Source organism: Sceloporus occidentalis, unplaced genomic scaffold (assembly GCF_023333645.1).
Source record: "Sceloporus occidentalis isolate IW3139 unplaced genomic scaffold, rSceOcc1.0.p SCAF_6, whole genome shotgun sequence".
NCBI lineage: Eukaryota > Metazoa > Chordata > Lepidosauria > Squamata > Phrynosomatidae > Sceloporus > Sceloporus occidentalis.
Genome location: NW_028316986.1, coordinates 45949227 through 45975064, shown reverse-complemented (window position 1 = coordinate 45975064; position 25838 = coordinate 45949227). Strand labels below are relative to the sequence as shown.

The 25838-nt window shown below is 41.6% G+C and overlaps 1 protein-coding gene across 1 annotated transcript in view; it reads right to left on the bottom strand.

The window, feature by feature from the left end:
• ALK (ALK receptor tyrosine kinase) overlaps nucleotides 1–25838 on the bottom strand; it is an 809244-nt gene that overhangs the window by 61759 nt on the left and 721647 nt on the right. Inside the window, exon 12 of the mRNA XM_089529545.1 lies at nucleotides 2392–2554. Coding sequence (XP_089385671.1) covers nucleotides 2392–2554 — 163 coding nt within the window. The remainder of the gene's footprint in view (nucleotides 1–2391; nucleotides 2555–25838) is intronic.

Here is a 25838-nt window from a genome sequence, read left to right as displayed (position 1 = left end):
CTGGAGAAGAGATGGTTAAGAGGTGATATGATAGCTCTTTTAAATATTTGAAGGGATGTCATATTGAGGATGGAGCAAGCTTGTTTTCTGCTGCTCCAGAGAACAGGATCCAGAACATTGGATGCAAGCTACACGAAAAGGGATTCCACCTCAACATTAGGAGGAACTTCCTGACAGTAAGGGTTGTTCAATAGTGGAACACACTCCCTCGGAGTATAGTGGAATCTCCTTCTTTAGAGATTTTTAAACAGAGGCTGGATAGCCATCTGTCGGGGATGCTTTGATGGTCAGTTCCTGCATGGCAGTGGGGTTGGACTGGATGGCCCTTGTGATCTCTTCCAACTCTATGATTCTATAATTCTATGGTTCTATGTTAATGGTGCCTGTTTTTAGTTGACATCAGCATCCAGTGGTAGCTGGTGACTCTCATGTCAAGGAGGTGCTCGGTTCACTCCAGATTGTAGTCCATGGAGTTATCTTATCCTCCAAACCTTACCCTACAAAGGGGTCAGCATACTGGGTAGTTTCTGTAAATCTCCTTAAAACCTGGAACAGATTTACCACCTCACTGATACTGGAGTCTTCACTGCCACTGTCAGCAGCAAATGATTGTGCATGGATGATATCATGTAAGCTGGTAGCACTGGCACTCTATAAACAGTTTTGCAAACACAGAGGATGCTGAGACCTATGACAACTCCAAAACCACTCTGACTAATTATTTAAACACTAATCACAACATGTACAACAATGTCCTTTCAAAACAAAGTAGTGTATATTGATGATCTGTAACTTTTGATCTATGTGCTAACATATCACAGAACAAAATCAGCCCAGGGATACAGGGGGAATTTTGTTTCCTCCTCAGGCAATAACATTAAAGAAATGAGACTTCTGTGCATATAATTTACTATGCCTCTCTTTTACTTTGGGGTTATATTTTATAAGCGTACATACTATATGCCAGCCTTGAAAAATTCTTCTCACCCGTTCCCCCACAGGCAAGTCATTCTTTTCTGGATGGCTGAGTGAAACATCATTAGTTTTTTCATTATCATCAATCGCCCTGAAAATGGGGCAGGCAAGTAGATTTGGTGCCTCTCCTAGTCAATCTCACTAGGCTTTTGCTTTTTGTTATTTTGTGTGGCTGCAAAAACTGAGCCATTGAGGGAGGCTCAAAATCCGGCGTCTGTAGCACAATGTCATTTTCTCTGTGCCTATTCCCAATCAGCATAGAAAAAAGTAAATACAAAAGCAACACAAGCTCTCAACTCTATCCCAGACATTAAAACTCATCACCATGGTGTTTGCTACAGGGAAAGGCACTCTGTGAAAAATGGTACAGACTCACATAATTTCCATTAAAATGCAGAAAATTTGGTAGCTTAATTCATCAGATCCAGTCACAAATATAATGAAAGATGGGGTTAAGATGGGCAAATGACTTATGCCCTTATACAGAATCATGGCTAGTGGCTTCTATGACACTGGGATGAGGAGTCCATTTTGTGTTTTGGTCAGAACTGTAAAGGAGATCTCTTATATGCTAAGGCCTATCCCTAAAACAGGTTCAGCATTTGGGATAATGTTCATACTAAAAACTGGAGTGGATTTTCCATTCCACTGATGTGGAAGCTACCAGTTGCCATTTCTCACATACTTGCTAAAAGTGTGATGGGGGAATCACTACTGATACACAAATTTAAGATACAACCTAATCTGTGCAGATTTAAGATTATATTTATAACATAGAAACTACAATGGATGAAATCTAGAGTTCACAGTTTATATATTCCAGTGAGTGTACTAGCAAGATTTTGTTTTGTTTTGCTTCATTAATGCTTGGGAGAGTTATACTCAAATTCTGGTTCATGCTGGTAATGTGGAAGTTCTTTAGACATACTAAAACACAGGAGATTATCATACACAGCTGGGATAGGGATGGGATCATTCCCCCATCCTTTTCCCATCCATGACAGTGATTGTGCAAAAGCCTTTCATATCTTAAGTGCTGATCCTGTCATTATCCTGTCATTGAAGTGGCATTGCATTAACACGAATGACTGTTAATGCAAAATGCAATGACGGGGCAATGACAGGATTGGTGTAACATGATTTGAAAGGTTTTTGCGTGATCGCTGTCACTCGTGCTTTCTGGATGGAATAATGTCTGTATAAGTGCGACGTTGTCTGAAAGTCCTTCCCATGATCATGCAGGATGGGACAGGGACTGGACAATGATGTCCCATCCCCTGAGTGATAATCTCCTGTGTCTCACCATTTTTGTTTCCCATGTGCTTGTTTATGTTTGTATTTTATTTAGCACACATATAGGTTTCAGAGAGAATAGGAGGGAATTTCTCAGACACTAATGACCAGCAGATGTCTTACCTGTAGGTATTGGTAGCAGGTACTCTCCAGATCTGTACACCTGGGAAATTTTCTTCTGCCCCTATCAATACACTGAGGTTGGCATTCCTGTAGGCATCATTGCATTGGGTCTGAGTGGGCCCATGAGGGCCGCTGGCACCACAAGTGGTAAACAGCCAATTATCTGAAAGAGACAGATGTAAACATACACTGGCTCACAAATAAATTCTCATCTGGCTACTTTTTATTAATAACAACAAAGTGTAGTGTTTGCATAATCCAATTCTGAGGGGAAAGCACATTGTTATCACAGCCATATATTGTAATTCCAATTACGTTCTCCAAGTGTCATCACACACGTAATCAAAACAATAGCATCTGTGCACAAGAGAAAGGCATCAGCAGACCTGGGAGAACCCTGAGGCCTACAGAACTATACAAACTATCAGAAACAGCTATGTTTGCACTTCTCTTTCAATATTGCCTCCCGGTATTCTGCAGCACAAACCTATGTGTATTTACAATTTGGACACAAATCCCTCTGCAGTCAATGGGACCTGTTGCAAAACATGCATAGGTTTGCAGCCTGAACAACTACTGTTATGATTACCATTGCTACTACTATTGCTGCTGCTTTCCCCCCTTCTTCTCATCTTCTCCCTCTCTTCTTGATATTTTAATGCTTATTAAATTCTTTTATATGCCTCTTAGAAGGTATTTATAGTATGATGGAAGGAAATGCTAAAATTAAAGGAGTCTCACAGTGCAATATGCCTGTGCACTCAGAAGCAAGCAATGGGATGTACAGTTCTTGGTTGGAGAGTAGAAAATTTCAGTTTAAAGTGACACAGCACATAAGTGCAAAACATCTCAGCGGCTTTTGATACCATCGACCACGGTATCCTCCTGGAACGCCTAAGGGAGTTGGGTATCGGGGGCACTGCGCTCCAGTGGTTCTGTTCCTACCTCTCGGACAGATTCCAGATGGTGCAGTTGGGGGACACTTGCTCCTCTAAGAGGGAACTTACATCTGGTTTCCCTCAGGGAGCTATCTTGTCCCCCATTTTGTTTAACATTTACATGAAACCGCTGGGAGAGATCATCTGGAGACATGGGGCGCGGTGTTATCAGTATGCTGATGACACCCAAATATGCTTCTCTGTCTCTCCGACTGATGCAGTGACTAAGGATGGAGTCTCTCCTTTAAATGCCTGCCTGGAGTCGGTAATGGGCTGGCTGAGGGAAAACAGTCTGAATCCAGAGAAAACGGAAGTGCTTGTGATAGGTTCCCCAGGCCCGGGGAAGGAAGTTTATCCACCTGTCCTGAATGGGGTCACACTTCCCCTGAAGGATGAAGTTCACAGTTTAGGAGTACTTCTGGACTTGTCTCTGCAGTTGACATCTCAAGTAGATGCGACGGTCAGAAGTGCTTGCTATCAACTTCGGTTGATACGCCAACTGCGACCCCACCTGGGCCATAGGGAGCTTGAAACTGTGGTACACGCTCTGGTAACCTCTCGTCTAGATTTCTGTAATGCGCTCTACATGGGGCTACTCTTGTACCAAGCCCGGAAGCTTCAGCTAGTACAAAACATGGCAGCCAGATTGGTCACCGGTGCAACCAGGTGTGACCATATAACACCTGTTCTGAAAGATCTCCACTGGCTGCCTATTCGCTTCCGAGCACAATACAAGGTAATAATAATAATAATTTTTATTTATAGACCGCTATTCCGCAAGGATCAAGGTGTTGGTTATTAACTATAAAGCCCTATATGGCTTGGGCCCGAGTTACTTGAGGGACCGCTTCTCCCCATATAATCCGCCCCGTACACTCAGGATGTCTGGGAAGAACTTGTTGGAAATTCCATCTTCCAAACATGTTTCTACATCCCGGATGGCTTATCCAGTGGCGGCTCAACAAATTTGGAATGGTCTCCCCGAGGAGCTCCGTCTTGTGACCTCCCTGGTAACATTTAAAAACAGGCTCAAAACCTTCCTCTTCTGACAAGTTTCCCCCCCTGTAAAATGAAGCTGTGTATTCCCATTCCCATAGATTCTCTGCCTTACCCTGTTGAATGATTGTGTTCAGATTTTGTATAATTTGTATTAGTGGATTTTATCTATTTTTATGAGATGTTTTTAATGGTTTTTATATGGTCTGTAAACCGCTTTGATCTATGGAAAAGCGGTATACAAATAAAATTTATTATTATTATTATTATTATTATTATTATTAATCTTCTCATACAGGCTTACAGAGCAATCCTACACACACACACACACACACACACACACACGTTTCAGTGAATTCTATGGGGTTAGTTCTTTTGTAAATGAGTAAAAGTTTGTAGCCTAAAATAATAGATGGCTAATTGTCAAATGGGGCTCATTATCTTGAATATGCAGGCACTGTAGAAACAAAGATGAGCAAACTGAAATGATAAACACCTCACACCATTATTTTTATTAGACTCTTTTCCTTGATGGAATATATGAAGATTTCTAATATTTGTAGAAATATTTCATATGCCTTTGCCAGGCATTTTTGAAAGAAGTTGTCTTCTAATAATGAAAAAGGTCAAGACAGAGTAAAGTAAATCACCAAGGTCCATAAATCATAAAATGATTAGCATTACTCAACAGAAGCTTAGTCTCTTAATAAATGCTGGCTGTGTTGCAGGAAATGGTATGAAATTATATGATGCCGCAGTTTTTCCTGACACTGAAACTACGTGGGGCCAATGTCAGTATAGGAGACTGCCTGAGAACCACACAGATGCCATTTTGGGCTCCTTGTGGAAAAGGCAGAAGATGAACATAATAAATAATGGTTGGCATTCAGCATTGCAGTTACAATTTGTAAACTAAAGTTATGAATCTGTAATAATTTTGTATTATTTTCCATCCTCCATAATGTGCAAAGTTCCCTGTTCCAGGACTCACAATTGCACAGTTATAGCCTTCCCCTGCCATTCTGTTGCTGGTGGTGAGCAGGGAGGATTGTTTTCATAGCCAGATGCAGACCAAGGACATATTGTGCTGAGACCTCCAGACAGCTCCAACAAATCTTGATGGAAGAAGGAAACCTAGCCAGATGCTTCTCTGATTCCCCTAATGAAGGTTTTGTGTGTGAGAATCCTTGATTTTACAGAAATGTATAAATGCAGAACACAATGAACTCTGGTCCAGAACACACTGCAGAAATAATCCAGTCTGAAACTGCTTTAACTGCCCTAACTCAGTGCTAGGGAATTCTGAGAACTGTAATTTTATGAGACATTTTGTCTTCTCTGTCAGAGAGCTCTGGTGCCACAATAAACTACAATTCCTAGAATTCTCCAGCATTGAGCTATGTTAAACAGCAATCGAGTGGTGTGGAAGAGTTAACTTGTATTAATGACCTTGTATTAATAATACTTTTTTGCATCCTTTTGCAATCTGAATCTTGGAAGAGTTATGAAGGTTGAGAACCAAGTAGGGGAGGGAATTTTTCTCTGTTGTCCACCTGCTTGCACAGTTTTCATAGCTATTAGAGAGGATTTGGGTCATCCCTGTGCACTTTGATTTTCTTGCTTACGCACTATACAATTCATCAGACTCTGCTGGGGAGGCTGTGAGGGCTCTCCTCTTCTCTGAGCTGGATGGGACTCCTTGAGACCTCCTTTTTTATCTCAAGAACTCATGGCCACCCTAACCCTAACCCTAACCCCCAATTAGTTTGGGAGGCTGTGAGGGAATGGGGGATCCCATCAGCATAAAGGCTGGAATGTGCAGCATCTGCTGCATCATTTACCACTAATCAGGCTTGTGCTACAACAGTAATGTGTGTTAGTGTTCAGAAGCAAAAGAATCCTTGTCGATGTCTGACACTACACGTTGTTCTGGAACAAGACAGAAGCTGAGCCTTTCAGCTTGCCTGCCATGACTAAGAGGGTTAATAGGGTTTACTTTGAATGGCATAGTTTTGCTTGCTTACAGTGTATTGTAGGGTACTAATACTAGAAACTGGGACATGTAGTCCTAAATTAATTGTAAAGGCAGTTGTTCACATTTCTTTACTAGCTAATGAGCAGATAGGAAAAGAGAGCTGAGGCAGTGTGGGGAATTTCAAGCTCGATCTCATAAAAATGGATGGTACAAGATGAAATGAGGGGCAATCATATGAAGAAGGAAGAAATGAGTTTGTTTGATTTATTGGACAAATTAGGTGCCCACCCACACAAAAGTGTGGACTCTGGTGGCACAGTGGTTAAATGCCTGTATTGCAGCCAGTCACTGAAAACCATAAGGTTGTGAGTTCAATACTAGAGAAAGGGCTCAAGCTCGACTCAGGCTTGCATCTTTTTGAGGCTGCTAAAATGAGTACCCAGATTGTTGGGGGCAATTAGCTTACACTTAGTAAACTGCTTAGGGAGTGCTTAAGTGCACTGATAAGCGGTATAGAAATGTACTTGCTATTGTTTTTTGTGGGTTTTTCGGGCTATGTGGCCATGTTCTAGCAGAGTTTCTACCTGACATTTCTCCAGCATCTGTGCTCTGAAGATGCCAGCCACAGATGCTGGCGAAACATCAGGAAGAAACTCTTCTAGAACATGGACACATAGCCTGAAAAATCCACAAAAAACTATGGATGCCGGCCATGAAAGCCTTCGAGTACTTGCTATTGCTAAAAGTATGAACTGAATGCTTTAATTGTGCAATGTTAGCACCGATGTTTCAGTCCCAACAACACATGTCTGTGGTGAACATCATTAGTTTCTGAATAAAGCTTTGCTGTTTTCACTTCTGAAAGCCTGGATTTCTGAACTGAAGTGAAAACAGCAAAGTTTTATTCAGAAACTAATGATGTTCACCACAGACATGTGTTGTTGGGACTGAAACATCGGTGCTAACATTGCACAATTAAAGCATTCAGTTCATACTTTTAGCAATAGCAAGTATTCGAAGGCTTTCATGGCCAGCATTCATAGTTTTTTGTGGGTTTTTCTTGGCATGATAGAGGTCTAACTGAGGAGCTGTAGAAATGACCTTCCATAATAACTTAATTATATCAGTGGATAAGTCGCAACAAACCAGGGCCTAAAGCTCAGCTGGGCGCAGCATAGCCCTGACATTGTACGCAGCCCTCCTCCGAGTCTGCTTCTACTGCTCTCAGCTCCTCCACGTTCCCTAGACTGCCCTTTTCCTGTCCTCATAAAAGAGGAATGGCTTCTTCTGGAAGCTCATCAGAAGCAGCACTTCATCTTTTAAACAGGTTGCAGCCCCCTGCACTGTGTAGTTGGCCCTCAATATCCATGGATTCTTTATCCAAGGATTCAACCATCCACAGATTGAAACTATTCTAAAAAGATACAAATTTCCAAAAGCAAACCTTGATTTTGCCATTTGGATGCCATTTTACTATGCTTTTGTATTTAATGGGACTTGAGTAGCTACAGATTTTGTTATCCATGAAGGGTTCTGGAACCAAACTCCAGCAGATACTAAAGATCTACTGTATAACATTTTAAAAAACTCTGCTGTTTTTCAAAATCCTGAAATTGTTGTTGTTCTTTAAAGAATGGCAAGCTTATGGGTCCCAAAGCAGAAAACTACCCCATGGAATCAATGCACTGCCATCTCCCTGGCCTAATGCATCATTGAAACTCCTGCAACTACAATGGGTGCATTACAGATTTGGTGTCGGTTTTGACAGTGGCAGAACCACAAATTCAAAGTAGCATGTCACCCCTGAATCCAACCCTCTGCCCCAGAAAGCCAAATTTGTAAGCCTTAGCAGCAGTTGCCAAGTGAACTTATCATAGTGATTAATTTCTCATGGAGGGGCTTGGACTCCAGGGAGAAAGCTTATCCCTTTGCTCTACTGTTAGGGTCTTATGCTGTGGCAAGGGAGCTCACAGTACTAAGCCATAAAGGATATAATCCTGATCTAAAATATAAGTGAGAGTTTTTATTAGCTTTAGGAGGATGTCAAAGGCACTCATGAAGTTTTTTTTTCTCCACAATGCCTTGAGGGAAAAAATGAGAAATCGTACAGGAGAATTTCAAATTAATGGAGTAAAGATTTTGAAATAGAATGCATGCTATCCTTCCCACATACACCTTTCCTTAGCCATTTTGATAATTCTGGAGATGATGGTTTCCCATAGAAAGTTATGCTCATCAGTTTAATTGCTAATAAGAAAAAGGAAGGCCGTCTTGCCAGCAGTCTTGGGGTCTTAACACTTTGCTCTCCCAGAAGGCTTGAGCCAGCTGCAATGGAACATATGTTGAGTAAAATGAGCAGGCAAAAACCTTACACCAGGCATAATAAGAAACAGTTCTGATATCTCTGGTGAAAAATTAAATGTGCCTCTGCAGGTGGGAGCAGGCGACCTTGAAAGAAAAGAAAAAGAGAGAGAGAGAAAAGTCACATAGTAAGAGTGAAGATTAAAAACAGGAAAAAATGGAAGTGTGAAGAAAAATCCCTATATCTGTTTGAGGGATAACAGCAATTTAGTGGTTGTTTCATATACCAAGTATACCAAACTGTTTCCTGTATCAAGACCTCATCCCTCATTTTGATTCTGTTTCTGATACTGCTGAAAATAAACAAAAAAGCCTCAAGGGAAAGGAAGCGAAGAGTACATTTGGATACCCAACAGTGAGATGAAACCTACATGGTGCCCTTCACATTCATGAACCTGTAATGATCAACAGGTTTATGTCTTTCTGTCTGTCTGCCAGCGGAGACCAATCCTACCATTAGGAAGAGTGAGACAGCTGCCTCAGGTGGCAGATGGGGGACAGTAGTAGCAACTTCTTCATTAACTCTCTGGATGTTGCACTATATTGGAACACTTTGTGAGTTGTGTGTGCCACCCAACTTATCCTTGGCTCCCTAAACTAGCCCAGTACCATTGGGTGCATCACTATCTCATCACCAGTTTTGAAGTAAGAATTTACTGTTGGCCTAAGCATCTTCTGAATATGGTTTGGAGAGAGGCTGTTTTCTCAGGCAGGAACATGCCCTGGGTTGGCTTTAAAATCTGGATACAGAATCTGCAGCAAGGAGCTAAAGAATTATGTCGTTTTTTTTTTTAGACCAGTATTACTCAAAGTGGTGGTCCCTGGGCAAGTGCCAGTCCCTGAACCAGTGGCTGCCAGTCACTGGTGGGCTTCCAGGAAAAAAGAAGGAATTGAAAACAATGAGAACAAACATGGTGCCAATCCCTGGTACACTGAAAAAATAATAGTCAGTGGGTCTCCCATGTCAGGAACATTGAGAAGCATGTCTGAGACTACAATTTTCAAAAACCGTAAAATAAAACAAAAACAAACACCAAGTTGGCAGGGGGGATTCTGAGAGTTGTACTCAAAAAGCATTTTGTTTCTAAACTCTAAATTCTGGAACCAGACAGAAACAGCTTTGATGCTGTTGAATTATGATCCTGAAACTGCTATCAGCAACCATGTTCCTCTACCAACCTGTCTAAGAACTGGATGCTGCTATGGCAATCTTGTCTAGATGCCTAGGTCTTGGTGTCAGAGCATGGGGACGCATAACCATTTAGGGCCATAGCTATGACCCCACCTCTAGATCCAATTAGCTGTTACCACAGCACAGAAGGTTCATAAGAGCAGGCAATTATCTTATCTCTCTTTGCTTGCCACTGTCAGGCAGTCTGTTTTGTTTGGCCTTTGGGAGAAGCCCCTCAAGAGATGTAATCTGAGAAAACAAACCTGTTCTAGGCTTTTTAACTCCTCTAGTCCTCAAACAAGGCAAAGGCTACTCCACATTTACAAGTTAAAAATGACTCTTATACCACACAAGACTGACATTTCCATTAGCTTTAAAGAAATGAAATGAAATGCAGTTATAGATAGAGATGAGAAAAATGATGGCAAGTTCACACATGTACTTAAAAGAGATTGTAGCACTTGACAAGAGGAAAAGATCGGAAGCAAATAATGTTTCAGGTAATTGCGCCTTTAGAAAAATGCAGCAAAGTCCAAATGACAAAAAAAATCCATAATAAGCTTATAACGGAGAATACATTTCTATATTTGCTGGAAACTTTATAAGCACCTCCGATTTTAATTCTATTTATTTATTTATTTCAGTACATTTGTATCCCTGTTGTCCTCACAAGTCATATAGTCCTGTTATCTTCACAAGTCATATAACAAAACAACTATGAGAATGTTTAAACCACACAACATTATTGAGCTAGAATGTGTCCAGAAGAGGTCAATCAAGATGGTAAAAGGTCTAGAAACTAAGCCCTGTGGGGAAAAATGAGAATCATAGAATCATAGAGTTGGAAGAAACTACAAGGGTCATCAGGTCCAAACCCCCTGCCATGCAGGAATATACTATCAAAGCACTTCCGACAGATGTGATTTAGATATAATGCTAATTGCATGTATATTTAAATACTGTACACATTAAATACTGTTCACTGAACTCAGGACTATGTGGAGTGGGGGAAGAGTTTAATTCTTTTCTTCTGTAAGGTCTTTGTGACCCCCAATCTCTCTCAATCTATTATTTGCATTTCAAGAGAAACTGCCATTGGCTGTAAAGGCGTACTCGTTTGAAATGTTAGTAGCACTTGAATATTCTGAGGGAGTTGGTTGAAGGTCCAGGCCCAAATATCACAACTTTCAGGTTGCTATCCCTTTCATGTTTCCTATGCCTTTCAGTTTTATTTTTTTTCATAACACTAACTGTTCACATTTTGATACTACATGGATAAGGGAGTTGCTGTTGATATATGGCCACTGATCCCAAAACATTTAGGAGCTTATTGCACACACTTTTGTCTCCGTTCTGGGCATGGGCAAGGAAAGCGCGTAGCTGAGTGAAAACTGAATTTATCGCATGCTAAACTGGCAGCAAGGTGTCCCCATGCTGACCTAACATGCCCCCAAGCTGGCTGAGCAAGAAAGCTTTCCGGCTGAGCAAAATTCACTTGCTTCAGCCCAGTTCAGGGATGGGTTAGGGTCAGCGATGGCATGGGGATGCCTTGCCACCAGTTTAGCATGTGATTAACTCTTTTTTCACTCGGCCATGCACGTTCCCTGCCCATGCCTAGAACAGAGACAAAGGTGTGTGTGACAAGTTCCTTAGACTAGTATCCTGGTGCTACACTATTTTGATATACAGTAACTATGTCTGTGTAGATGACAATGACTTTCTCTGGAGAAGAGAAGGTTGAGAAGTGATATTGATAGCCCTGTTTAAATACTTGAAGGGATGTCATATTGAGGAGGGAGCAAGCTTGTTTTCTGCAGCTCCAGAGAACAGGACATGGAACAATCGATGCAAACTGCAGGAAAAGAGATTCCACCTCAATATTAGGAGGAACTTCCTGACAGTAAGGGCTGTTCGACAGTAGTGTGGTGAAGTCTCCTTCTTTGGAGGTCTTTAAACAGAGGCTGGATGGCTATCTGTCGGGGATGCTATGACTGAGAGTTCCTGTATGGCAGGGGTTTGGACTGGATGGCCCTTGTGGTCTCTTCCAATTCCAACTATGATTCTATGATTCTAAAGGCTGGAGATAAAAGGCCATGACACTGGAGAATCTAGCCAAGATCCTGCACCCGCACTAGGTGATATCTTGTAAGATTCTACCACGACAAAATTATGAAATGTCTCCCTCCTGCCCTCCCACAGCACTCACTGTCCTCCTGTGCCCGCCCCCCCCCCCCCTTTCATGGCCATGCAGTGGCTGAGAAGTGTCTGGCTATGAGACTGTAGTCAGATGCATAACAATGACATCATTTTCCAGGAAAGGGTCTCCATTGGTAGTCATTGGATTATAGCTATGTACTGTAGCTAGATATCTCTTACCCATTCCCTGGTCTTCATTGGCCATTGCAGGAAGGGGGTAGTGATTTGTCAGGGAGGTTGGGGCATTGGGCAAGGGAAGAAGAGAATTCCAACTTTCACAATGATGAAAAAGCGGAGGTGAGTGGAGACATACACAGATGTAAACGTGGCTGCATGTATCATTAACAGGATGCTAGCCAGGGGTTGCTCATAGTTGACATATTTTGTGCCTTTGTGCATAATACACCAATAGACAGCGCCAGAATTTTTTTTTTTTGAGGGGGGCAGTATCCACCATCTTTAAGAGTTATTCTTGTTCATACACCTAAGTTCAGTTGTTATTTCCACCTAGAATAGGTGCTGATTCACTGGGCTGCCTCTCTTAATGTTAGAAGTGGCAACTTTAACACCCCTATACTCACTAGTTGTTACTTTGTATGTCTCCCTAACAGTTTAGGCATAGCATGTATTCATGCCATTTCCTGTGTGTTTGTTTTAGTCACTCTTCTCTCTTTTTGCATCACAGTCTGGCGTTAGGGGCTGAACAGACTGCCTCTTTCTGTGCCGGATTCGGGCCACTGAAACTACATGCTGCAGCGCTGATCTGTCATTTCTGCAGCGCAAAAAGCAGCTCCTTTTTGTACTGCGGGAAGGGTAGCTTTGCCATGGCAGAGGCACCTTCTGGCATTCCTTTTGGTGCAGTGCCAAAGGAGCACTGTGACCCCGCCTACACGCTATGATTACAGCTTCAGAACAGCATCGGAGTGTGCATTGTGTGGATGCCATGCCTCCACTCTGGCCAGAGGCCAGCATATAACGCCGGTCTGTACAGCCCATAAGTCAAAACTTCATGGGAAACTCATATGGCAAGGTTTAGCAAGAGCAGCACAGACTACAAAAAATGAACCTGGCAGGGGAAAAAAGGCTAGCTAAGAGCATGCATACTGCAAGCAGTGCAGTCTAATCCTAGTAACAACAGTGGCTGATGCCAAGAAAAAGGATTAGTGCAGACAAATCCACAGTGCAGAGAAATTGAACCATCCTCATTCACAATGCAGTGAAATTGAGCTATACTCTCTGGGTAGATGTGGAAAGGAACTTGCAGTTGTTCTCAAGTGAAGGAAAATAGTCCTTATGACAGACAAATGTTACCCTGTGATAAATGTCATGGAAGATATATAGATGGGGATTTCTACATGCCAGAAATGAGAATGAGAATTGGGACAAGCACTCTGACATCCACAAGACTGAATTAATACATTTGAGAACCTCCATTGTGGAGGTAGTGGTTAGAATGTCAGACTATAACCAGGAAGACCTGGGTTCAAATTCTCAAACAGCCATGAAGCTGCCTGGGTGGTCTAGGGCCAGTGTTTGAGTCTAACTTTATTCAAAATGTTGGCCACAACTGGAGGCAGGGGGAAAACACTATATGTATAAAAAGCTAACAAATAAATTACCCCTATTCTGTTCATTTGAAATGTGGTGCTAGAGAAGAGTTTTAAAAACATTATGAGCTGCCTGAAAGGCAAATAAATAGGCCTTAGAGCAAATTAAGGGAGCCAGTGGTTTGAGTGTTGGAATATGACTCTGAAGGGTTCATTTTCCCACTAAGCCATGGAAACCTATTGGGTGACCATGGGTGAATCTCACACTTTCAGCCACAGAAACCCTCATGATAGGTTCACCATAAGACAGAAATGACCTGAAGGCACAGAACAATATGACACATTAAGCCTGACCATATCCGTAAAAGCCAAAGGAGGCTATCATACTTTGGCTACATCATTAGAAAACATGACTCATGAGATGATGATAGTGCCTGGTATAGTTGAAGACAGCAGGAAAAGAGGAAGACCACATTTCAGGTATATTCAAGGTGTATTATTTATATGGTTGCCATCTGTCAAAGTCATCTTGAGAGCATATAAGAGCAACATTCTGTTGTATGAAATTCCTTTGCTCTTTATTCCTTACCTGATGAATTCTGGCCTGAAGTAGGAGAATTTCTACACATTGTTACACAACAGAAATGCAACACGTATGCGTCTATCATGCCAGCTAGACAGCCTGTTTGTTTTAGTATGTTTTTGACTTGGGCCTTTCATAATGTCAATATCTGTGACATTTTGCAAACAGTTGAGATAGCCAATGCAGGCCAGCAACAAACAAGCATCACTGTCACAGAGCTTGGACCACAACCCCCAGAACCACAGCCAGTATTGCCAGTGCTATGCTGTTAAGAGGATTCTAGGAACAGTAGTACACTAAATCCAGGAATCTGAGCATGCCTGGGGAGAATTGCAGGGGAATAGCCAGTAGATGGACTGGATTTTTCAGTTCCACTGCCCACTATTTGCCATCTAAGGCCACTATAGTTCATACTGTCTCATGGTAGGGCTGGCCTGTACATATGTTTTGGAATCACTCCCATTTCTCTCAGCTGGTTATATCTTCATCGCATACAAAAGCAACCATAATGTAATTATAGAGATGACTGTATAAGAATCCATAGTGATGTAGACCCTTTAACTCTGCACTGTTAAGAATTCTGCTCAAAAAGCTACCAGTTGGTAAGCACTCTGAACAAAAGAATTTCAGTGTAATTGTATGCACAGTCATATCGACATAGAGCGTGCCTGCATCACAAGCGGGCGCACCATACGAAGCTTTCAGCTTACTCTGAAAGCCGTGCACCGGTAGGGGCAATGGCACTTGTGCCACACCACATGCACGAGCCCCATTGTTTTCAATGGGGCTTGAGCATTCACAGTATTTCCCTTGCATGTGTCTGGGGGGTCTGGAATGGATTCCCCATGTAAGGGAAGGGCCCACTGTAATTACAAATGCTGCAACACAATTTATGGTAGATTTTGTTAATGGGGAGGAAAAGACACAAACTAGGATGTCTTAAGGCAACTCATTTGTATTCAAAACTCAATAGAAATATCCAGATTTTTAAAAAAAGATTGTCAATGCATTGTTCCTACTTTGGAAACAGAGCTTGAGAAAGTTCTTTTTCGGGGATGGAACTCTAGACTGCTTCAGTCAGTGGCCAAACTGACTTTAGGATTCTAGGAACTGTAGTCCAGGAAGGTAATTTTTCCGGATTCTGGAAACAAAATCAGGTAATTCACAACTCCCAGGATGGGAAGAAGTTAAGAAGAACATGTAATCGGGGGAAATGGAGGAACTGAGAATCAAAGTTTGAAGTCAGTCGTGTTTTGAAGATGAATCACAATTCTCTAGTCTTGCTTTAGGCTGGAACATGCCTCTTCCTCCTTCTTGCTCTGCAAGCTGTATGTGAAGATGCCATTTATAAAATTTCACTCTGGATATAAACAATGGGAAAAACCCTGAGCCACACAGACAGATCTAATTCCCCTACATGCTCCAACTAAATTTCATGAAACTCACATTGATATAAAATCTTTAGTAAATGTAACATTTGCCTGAAGCTCTAAGAATATCAAAACAAGTATCGAAAGCTTTTTTAAACACTGCCTATGTTGCCTCGGAGGAGGTCATTTTCAGTAAAAATGAATGTTTCTCCTTTGTATATTATTGATTTTCTCCCACCCTTCCCTCCAAGGACTGGGGAAAAGAAATCTGCAGTGTGCCACACACAAGCCATTAAAACATCATACAGATTGGTTCCTACAGGTTGCCACATGTTATGGTAGCTTTGAGTAATTCAATTTGGAGCACAGCTTTTGATCTCCACAGATGAAAGTAGCAGATGAAATGGAACTCCTTTAACTAGCTCCAGAGACTACAGTGTAGCATTTTCCATCTGCAAACAACCGTAATGCTGTTGTGCATTGTACTGGCAAATGCATGGTTTTTCCTTTGTTCTGCAGTGCAGGACACAGAGATATGACTGGCTGGATAATCTTATTACCCAGAGCACGCCTGCAAGCAGCTAAACCTAGACTACATTTTAACAAACTTGCTGAACATACTTAGTTGCTCTGATTCTCAAAAGTAACTACCAGTTGCCTTAGCTCTTGAGTCTCTTTAAAAAGACTTTATTTAACATCTGAGCACCTGACTCTGAAAAATCAGAACGAAGAGATAGGTCACTCCTATGTCAAATGGCACTCCAAATGGCTTCAAAGTTTCCCTCCGCAAGTACACTTTTGATTATCATACTTTTTAAAAAATCATAGGTAAGCTCACTAATATTCCAGAAAGATGTGTAAGCTTTCAATTTCTTCAGGTTTCTTTATTAGGATAGGTGGTAGAAAAATTGGTGGAGAGACAGGTGGGAAAACTAAGGACATTTCAAAAAGTATCTAGTAATGTGTTTTTGGACTTCTTTGGTTCTTTCTATCCCCCCCCCCTTTTTTTTTTCCCTATCATCTAACCTGATGAAAAACTCTGCAGAACCAGAAAGCTCAAATACTGTCATGGAATGTTAATTGGGCCAATAAAGGAGGATTTTATTTGGTTTTGTTCTCCCAGACTAACATCTCTACCTTTGTTTTTGCGTTTATTTTGCATTGGTTGCTCTTTTTATCACTTTGATGCATGTTCTGCATCCAAATAATTTATTGTTGTCATGTAAGATGTCAGATTCTTACGTATTGTTGTTATCATAGTCATTCACTATATTCACAGTTTGTTGAATGGGTGATGAAAAATTAAATTTTGCTATGAATACACAAATACAGACACTTACAATATTATCTATACTACACAGTTATACCAGTTTGCTGTTATTGTGTGCCTTCACATTGTTTGTAAGGAGCACCTATCATGGAATTTTCTTGGCAAGATTTCTTCAGAGGAGGTTTGCCATTGCCCTTCCCTGAGGCTGAGAACATGTGACTTGCCCAAGGTCACCCAGTGGGTTTCATGGCCAAGCCGGGAATTGAACCCTGGTCTGCAGAGTCAAAGCCCAACACTCAAACCACTGTGTCATTTTGGCTTTCTATTTCCAACAAAAATTAGTTTGTGAGTCTTCACAGTAACAGCACAGAACAGCCTATACAAATGCGAGCATCTTAACAGCAATTTTAGAAAACTCACTCAGTGGAAAGTAATATGAGCTGTCAGTAGAAGTAGAACCTCAATGAGCATCTTAGCTGTGCCTCACAGGTCTAAGTGCATTAACATAAGTAGTTCTGGGCCAATGGTTAATTAAGCAGATTTACTCAAGAAAAGCTTTTATTAAGATTGGAGAAGATAAAAAGCATCACACTCTTACATGTTCCATAAACTTAGTACTATCTGCAGTAATACATTTTTCAGTAAAGCATCCTAACCATACCAATGCAATATATAATATAATTTAGTCACTTTTAGTCACTTTTGAAAGAGAGGTAACTGCATCATCTATTTGCAGCAAAACCATGGAAGAGTCTTGTGGTGTTCTAAGAACAGATTTATTGCTGCATAAACTTGCATGGACTAGAATAGCAATACATGTAATCTTTTGCTGGCTATTCATTCCTTCCCTCCTACTTCTCCTTTTCCTTCCACCCTCCACTTCCTCTCAGTGTTGGTAATCTGTGTCAATTAGTCTAAAAATAACTGAAAAAGACCACTGAAAATATAAAGAAGTGGTACGTTCCTGAATACCTGGGGCATTAGAGATAGATAGGAATATTAATTGGTAAAGAAATTCCATGTGACAGTTTCTGCATAATCATGGATCCTGTCTGATCTTGGAAGCTAAGCAGAGTCAGCCCTGGTTAGTAACTGGATGGGAGACTGCTAAAGAATGCCAAGTGCTGTAGGCTATATTACAGAGGAAGGAACTTGTAAAACCAACCCTTGAATATTCCTTACCTAAGGAAACCCACTGAAATTCATGGGGCTGCCATTAATCAACAGGCAACACATACCGTTCATTGAATATAAATGCTTATAGAGCAATTATCCAGTCTATAGTCTTCTCCTTGCCTAAGGCATGTACTAGGTCCCTCATCTAACTCTTCTGGTCCCACATTTAGCTTCATCTTTCTGTTTATACAGTACATATTGTCACAACTACCAAGAAGATAATGGCCAAACAAAGATGTGTATTCATTGTGCATTCAGACCTGCATGAAATATGGACAACTGAGCCATGGAATGTTGAAGGTACCAATTAAAAAATAATGAAAAGAGGAGAATTCCCACAAATGGCTTATAGATTTATATGCTAAGATCAGCAATGCAGATCAGCTTTCTTCCTTTGGTATTACATTCAACATACTGTTTTGTATATTACTGTTCTTGAAATGCAAGGACGGGAAGGACCCTCCAGAGGCTGCATCAGCCCCTCAATGTGAAACTGGAAGTTTCATTTCCAGTTTGAGGTTTACAGCTCTAAAACATACACACGCACAATACACAACACAGAATTTCTACTAGAACAAACTGTGGAGAATGGCACAACTCATCTTATATGACAATTATTCCCCCTGGATGCACAGGTCTCCAGGGTATTTTTTTTTGGGGGGGGGCAGAAGAAAATGGCCCTAAAAATTTGAGGAAGGAGACTCTGTCAGCCAAAAAATGGCTCTGAGAGCTGCATATTCCCCAGGGGCCCCAGTTTTTCTCACCCCACTGGAAATATACCTCACTTTGACAGTACATGACCTGGAAAGAAAGAGCAAAGAAAAAAAAAAAAAGGGGGGGGGGAGAGCAAATCAAATCAGTGTCACACAGAGGAATGTCACACAGAGAAGTAGGCCAAGAAGGGATTGTTCGGGGAGCTTGCAGCTAGAGAATCGATTTGAAGCTCTTTCCCTTATCAAGGAGGATGAAGAGCAGCATGGACAGACTTCAGGGACAGAGCAGGCAAGCCTGAGAGTCCCACCCAAGGGAACAGCCGCTGCTAAACCTCGTAGGAGGCGTGTGGTCATAGTGGGGGACTCCTTGCTGAGAAGTACAGAAGCAGTGATTTGTAGGCCTGACAAGATGTCTCGAGAGGTGTGTTGTCTTCCAGGGGCAAAGATCCATGATGTGACAGAGAAGCTGAAAAGACTGGTCAAGCCTACTGACCAATACCCCTTCCTTTTGGTCCACATGGGAACCAATGATACTGCAAGACACAGCCTGCAGAACATCAAAATGGATTATGAGGCGCTTGGGAGGAAGCTGAAAGGAATGGATGCACAGGTTGTCATCTCGTCTCTTCTGCCAGTTGAAGGGCACGGTCCAGGAAGGGAGAGGAAAATAGCGGATGTGAACAACTGGCTTCGCAGATGGTGCTGCCGAGAACGATTTGGATTCTTTGATCATGGGCTGCGGTTCCATGAGGAGGGACTTCTTGCAATGGACGGGTTGCATCTCACACCAGTTGGAAGAAATGTTTTTGCCAACAGTCTCAAGAACTTGATCAGGAGGGCTTTAAACTGAGATCGTGGGGAAGGGAGACAATATTAAGGAAGGCGAAAGGGCTGGAGAAAATAGTCAAACAGACATAGAGGAAACAAGAAAAAAAGTGCAAGGACCGAACAGTGGGAGGCAAAAAAACTTGCACAAGCAGCAAGTAAATGGGACCTGTGGTCTGTGATGTCTCTACACTAATGCACAGAGCATGGGAAATAAGCAAGATGAACTCGAACTCCTAGTACAACAAAACAAATATGATATAATAGGCATCACTGAAACCTGGTGGGATGAGTCTCATGATTGGAATGTGGAAATAGAGGGGTATAACCTTATTAAGAGAAATAGGCCAAACAGGAAAGGAGGAGGAATAGCACTATATGTCAGAGATATTTACACCAGTGAAGAGATCCAGGACATCAATCATGGAAGCCAGGTGGAGAGCATCTGGATAAAAATTAAAAGGGAGGGAAACAACAAGGATGTTATGGTGGGAGTCTACTACAGACCCCCAAGTCAGACTGAGGAATTGGATGAAATCTTTCTAGAACAGATGACCACACAGTCAGAAAAGAGAGATGTAGTAGTGATGGGCGACTTCAACTATCCTGATATTTGCTGGAAGTCAAACTCAGCAAAATCCTCAAGGTCTAGTAAATTCCTCACTTGCCTGGAAGACAATTTCATGGTCCAAAAGGTGGAAGAGGCAACAAGGGGGTCAGCTATTTTAGATCTGATCCTAACCAACAAGGATGACTTGGTTAATGGGGTGCAAGTGGTGGGATCATTAGGTGGAAGTGACCATGTTCTCCTGGAGTTTGTAATACAGTGGAAAGGAGAAGCCAGGCAGAGTCAGACACGCATCCTAGACTTTAGGAGAGCGGATTTCAGTAAACTTAGAGAAGTATTGAGGGCGATTCCATGGTCAGAAATACTAAAAGATAAAGGAGTTCAGGATGGATGGGAGTTTCTCAAAAGAGAGATACTGAAGGCACAATTTCAAACAGTTCCAGTGAGAAAGAAAAACGGGAGGTGTCTCAAGAAACCAGGATGGATGACTAAGGAACTTTCAACCGAGCTAAGTTTGAAACGGAACATGTCTAAGAAATGGAAAAAGGGGGAAATCACAAAAAAGGAATTCAAAGAAATAGCAGGCATGTGTGGGGGTAAAGTCAGAAAAGCTAAAGCGCAGAATGAACTCAGGCTTGCTAGAGAGGTTAAAAAGAATAAAAAGGGATTTTTTGGATATGTCCACAGCAAAAGGAAGAAGAAGGAAACAGTAGGGTCACTGCATGGAGAAGATGGCAAAATGCTAACAGAAGACAGAGAAAAGGCAGAATTACTCAACACCTTCTTTGCCTCAGTCTTCTCAGAAAAGGCAAAGGGTGCTCAACCTGAGGATAATGGAGCAGAGGACAGAATAGGGGAATTTCAGTACAGAATAAGTAAGGAGATAGTAGAGGAATACCTTGTTAATCTAAATGAATTTAAGTCTCCAGGACCAGATGAACTACATCCAAAGGTACTAAAAGAACCGGCAAATGTAATATCGGAGCCATTGGGAATCATATTTGAAAACTCCTGGAAAACAGGAGAAATCCCAGCAGACTGAAGGAGGGCAAACGTTGTCCCGATCTTCAAAAAGGGGAAAAAAGAGGATCCCAACAATTATCGTCCAGTTAGTCTGACATCAATACCAGGAAAGATTCTGGAGCAGATCATTAAACAGAGAGTCTGTGAACATCTAGAAGGCAATGCCATAATCACAAAAAGTCAACATGGGTTTCAGAGAAACAAGTCATGCCAGACAAATCTGATCTCTTTCTTTGATAAAAATTACCAGCTTGTTAGATGAAGGGAAAGCTGTGAATATAGTATATCTTGATTTCAGTAAGGCCTTTGACAAGGTTCCCCATGACATTCTTGCAAACAAGCTTGTAAAATGTGGGCTAGACAAAGTAACTGTTAAATGGATCTGTAATTGGTTGACCGGCCGAACCCAAAGGATGCTCAACAATGGCTCTTTTTCAGCCTGGAGAAAAGTGACCAGTGGGATCCCACAGAGCTCTGTCCTGGGCCCAGTGTTATTCAATATCTTTATCAATGACTTGGATGACAGAATTGGTAGCATACTTATCAAATTTGCAGATGACACCAAATTAGGAGGAATAGCTAATACTCCAGAGGACAGGATCAACATTCAAAATGATCTGAATAGACCAGAAAGCTGGGCCAAAGCTAACAAAATGAAATTCAACACAGAGAAATGTAAGGTACTGCACTTAGGGCAGAAAAAATGAAATGCACAGATATAGGATGAGGGACACCTGGCTGAATGAAACTACATGTGAAAGGGTTCTGGGAGTCCAGGTAGACCACAAGTTGAACATGAGTCAACAGTGCGATGCAGCAGCTAAAAAGGCCAATGCAATTTTAGGCTGCATCAATAAAAGTATAGTGTCTAGATCAAGAGAAGTAATAGTGCCACTGTATTCTGCACTGGTCAGGCCCCACCTGGAATATTGTGTCCAGTTCTGGGCACCACAATTCAAAAAGGACATTGAGAAATTGGAGCGTGTCCAGAGGAGGGCGACTAAAATGGTGAAAGGTCTGGAAACCATGCCCTATGAGGAACGACTCAGGGAGCTGGGGATGTTTAGCCTGGAGAAGAGAAGGTTAAGAGGTGATATGATAGCCCTGTTTAAATATTTGAAAGGATGTCATATTGAGGAGGGAGCAAGCTTGTTTTCTGCTGCTCCAGAGAACAGGACCCGGAACAATGGATGCAAGCTACAGGAAAAGAGATTCCACCTCAACATTAGGAAGAACTTCCTGACATTAAGGGCTGTTCGACAGTGGAACACACTCCCTTGGAGTGTCGTGGCGTCTCCTTCCTTGGAGGTCTTTAAGCAGAGGCTAGATGGCCATTTGCTGGGGATGCTTTGATTTGGATTTCCTGCATGACAGGGGGTTGGACTGGATGGCCCTTGCCGTCTCTTCCAATTCTATGATTCTAAATTTAAAAACAATACAATATAAAAACGTCTGCTTAAAATAATACAGGGCTCCCATTACTGTCTTATTTGTAGATGTTTCCATATCTACAGAACTCATGATGGGAATAGCAAAAAAAAGTTGTTTGACAAGTTAGAAATTCTTGACAAACATCACTTATCCAGGTAATGAGTAAAGAAATGAAACTGATGTTAAATCGGGAGAAAGGAAGAGAAAGTTAAAACTAAATGAGTCAGGTTAGATCAATTGCATGACTACGGTTAATATGGACTTTTAACATTATGTGAATAGCAATCACACATACACCTCAGCTGCTTGGGATGATGGGAGGGGAGCTTCTATTGATTTATAAAAACTGCTTTTTTCAGAACTTGGAAAATTACTTTTGCACTACACTTCCCACAATCCCTTAGCCAGCATGCCATGGATTTGCTCGGATATGTCAGGAAAGCAAAAACATCTTGCTCTCCACCAACCATCCTGAGGCTTCTGTTTCCATTACAAAAATGTAGACTCATAAAATTAAGTTACATCTAGTTTGGCATTATGCTTCTGGTATCTGTTTAGTTTTGTGTGAGTTCTTTTTGAGACCTTAATCCTGATTTTATCATGAGAGATGCCATAATACAAGGTGGCATAGATTTGCCACTCATATTTTTGGAAGGAAGCACGATTCATATACCCTATCCCCAATATGCAGGGAAAGCAGCCAGACAAAATTCACCCTCAATAATTTCCAAGAAAACAGTCTAATGCAGTAAAGCAGGAGACTTGTCATTTCTGTTGTTTCTGCTTAATAGTGTCCCTGTGTTCAATGGAGTGGGACCTCTAGCCATTACTTTTCTCAGCAATGAGAGAGACAAAGGTTAATGATGGGCAGAAATGTGAGAGATGGCCTTCAAGCTATCTATGGATCTTTACACAATCTGGTCTCACGTTTTCTCTCTCCCTCTTGATATATGCAGCTAAGTAGAGAAACTGAAAGGATGTAGCATAATGAAGAGAATAATGGCCCTTTCTCTTGAGTGGAAATTAAATGGCCTAGCAAAGCAAGAGATGTCCTGAAAGAAGAAATTGCAAACAAGCTCATGCGTGTCAGTTGTCACTGCTGAGGACATCAGAGGCACCTGCATTCAAGCTACTGGTTTGGAAGGTGGATGGGAATGAAATTGGGAGAACTCTGGTAGGTGGAGATGATGAAATTTTGAGGTTGTGGTGACAAAGTACACAGACAGACATGCATATCCTTCAGCTATCTCAGCTTGGCAGAGACAGTCCGAATTAATCTTCTGTTGTCTCAGTTTTTTCAGCAGCTTCAAAATGTTCCAGATTTTCTCTCCTTCTCCCACTTTCCCCCTTTAGATTTCTTCAGTTGATGCAAACTTAGTTCAAAGTGCAAAAGTCATTTGTACTCAATGGGCTGGGGAGAGAAGAGAGGAGAGGGAAGGAATCTTGTCCTTCTCAGTGTGTGTGTTTATGTGCCTTCAAGTTGCCTTGGTGGGGGCAAGTGGCTTACACATTGTAAATTGCTTAGGGAACACTGGCAAACAGTGTTATGGCTTGCATCTGGTAAGAAGTCAACCAAGCTGTTGAGAGGTTCATGCAGTTTAGAAATGTCCTTGCTATTGCTATTACTTATGCTTACCCTGTAAATTTTATAGGGTTTTCATAGTAGGCTCTAGCAAAAGCAAACTGCTGCAACCTCTCCTAGCTTGTCTGTACTTCCTTATTAATTTTGCCAACTTGACTATGCTCTGATGTTGTTTGGCCACATGTGTGCCAGTTTTATTCTGTGAAATATGGGAAGATATGGATGTGTGGATACTCACTTCTGAGTGTGTAGCTTATCATAGAATCATAGAGTTGGAAGAGACCACAAGGGCCATCCAGTCCAACCCCCTGCCATGCAGGAAATCTCAATCAAAGCATTCCCGACAGATGGCCATCCAGCCTCTGCTTAAAGACCTCCAGAGAAGGGGACTCCATTACATTCCGAGGGAGTGTGTTCCACTGTTGAACAGTCCTTACTGTCGGGAAGTTCCTCCTAAGGCTGAGATGGAATCTCTTTTCCTGGAGCTTGCATCCATTGTTGAAGGGATGCAGGCTACATCTCTCACATTGTTTGTGCTATTGTCATGTGACCTGAGCTTGGAATGTTACTCACTATAGTGTTTAAAAAATAAGCTACTCAAACAAAAAACTGGAAGTTACCAGAACTGGTTTCTGAGGAAAATGGGTTTAAAAAAAAAATCCTGGAGTGCTCAGGAGGCCTTGCAATGATGCTATGGGCTATATAGGACACTGACTTGTACTGAATCAGACCAGTCATCCATCTCACCTAGAATTGTTGAAACTGATTGGCATGAGATATCCAGAGTTTCAGATAAGAGTTTTTCTAGCCCTAAGTGGAGATATCTGTGATTTGACCTGAAATGATCTGACTAGCAGGCATGCACTCTGCCATTGTACTGGTTTGAGTGTTGGACTACAACTCTGGAGACCAGGGTTTGATTGGAGACCAGGACTGTCCATGAAATCCACTAGGTGACCTTGGGCAAGTCACATGTTCTTAGCCTTATCAGAAGGCAATGACAAATCGTCTCAGGACTAATCTGGCCAAGAAAACTCCATGATAGTTTGCCTTAGGGTCACCATAAGTCATAAATGACTTGAAGGCACACAACAAATACAACAACAAAAGCTCCACCATTAAGCTATGGCCCTTTCCCATGCCATGCCATCATTCATTCCAGCTTGTTTAAGGGTTGCTATTTCTTTTTGCCGGTGAGAAAGACACTTGGGTATGTCTGGTATCAAACCTTAGCCTGTTACAACATTTCTGTCAGTCAGTGCATTTCACAAAGTTAAAAGTAAAAAATTAAAAAAAAGAAAAAAGAAAAAGACACAAGTAGAGAAAGAAATCTGGAATAATGCTTGGATTCCTTCTCTGGATTGTTGTGGAGAAAGAATACAGAGGGGATGTTGTATCGATGTCTGGATGATGCACATGCGCTATGAAAACTGTAGAACAAAACTCTGGTTTGTTAAGCTGGTCCAACTGCAAACAGGATTGACCAGGCAGTTTTCACATCAGCATGCTGCTCAAAATGATAATAAAGCAGAGTTCCTGAAGATCTATATATGAAGAGACTTATGGATTTGGGGAATTTTTTAAAATCAAGAATCACTTGAAACAAAATTGACTCCCATCATCCCTAACAACAGGGATCCCACTGAGGTCTTCTGTAAGCATCTGTGTAGAATGTACAGGGATGTTTTACACACCTCTGGGTGTTTGCAACACAAGATCTGT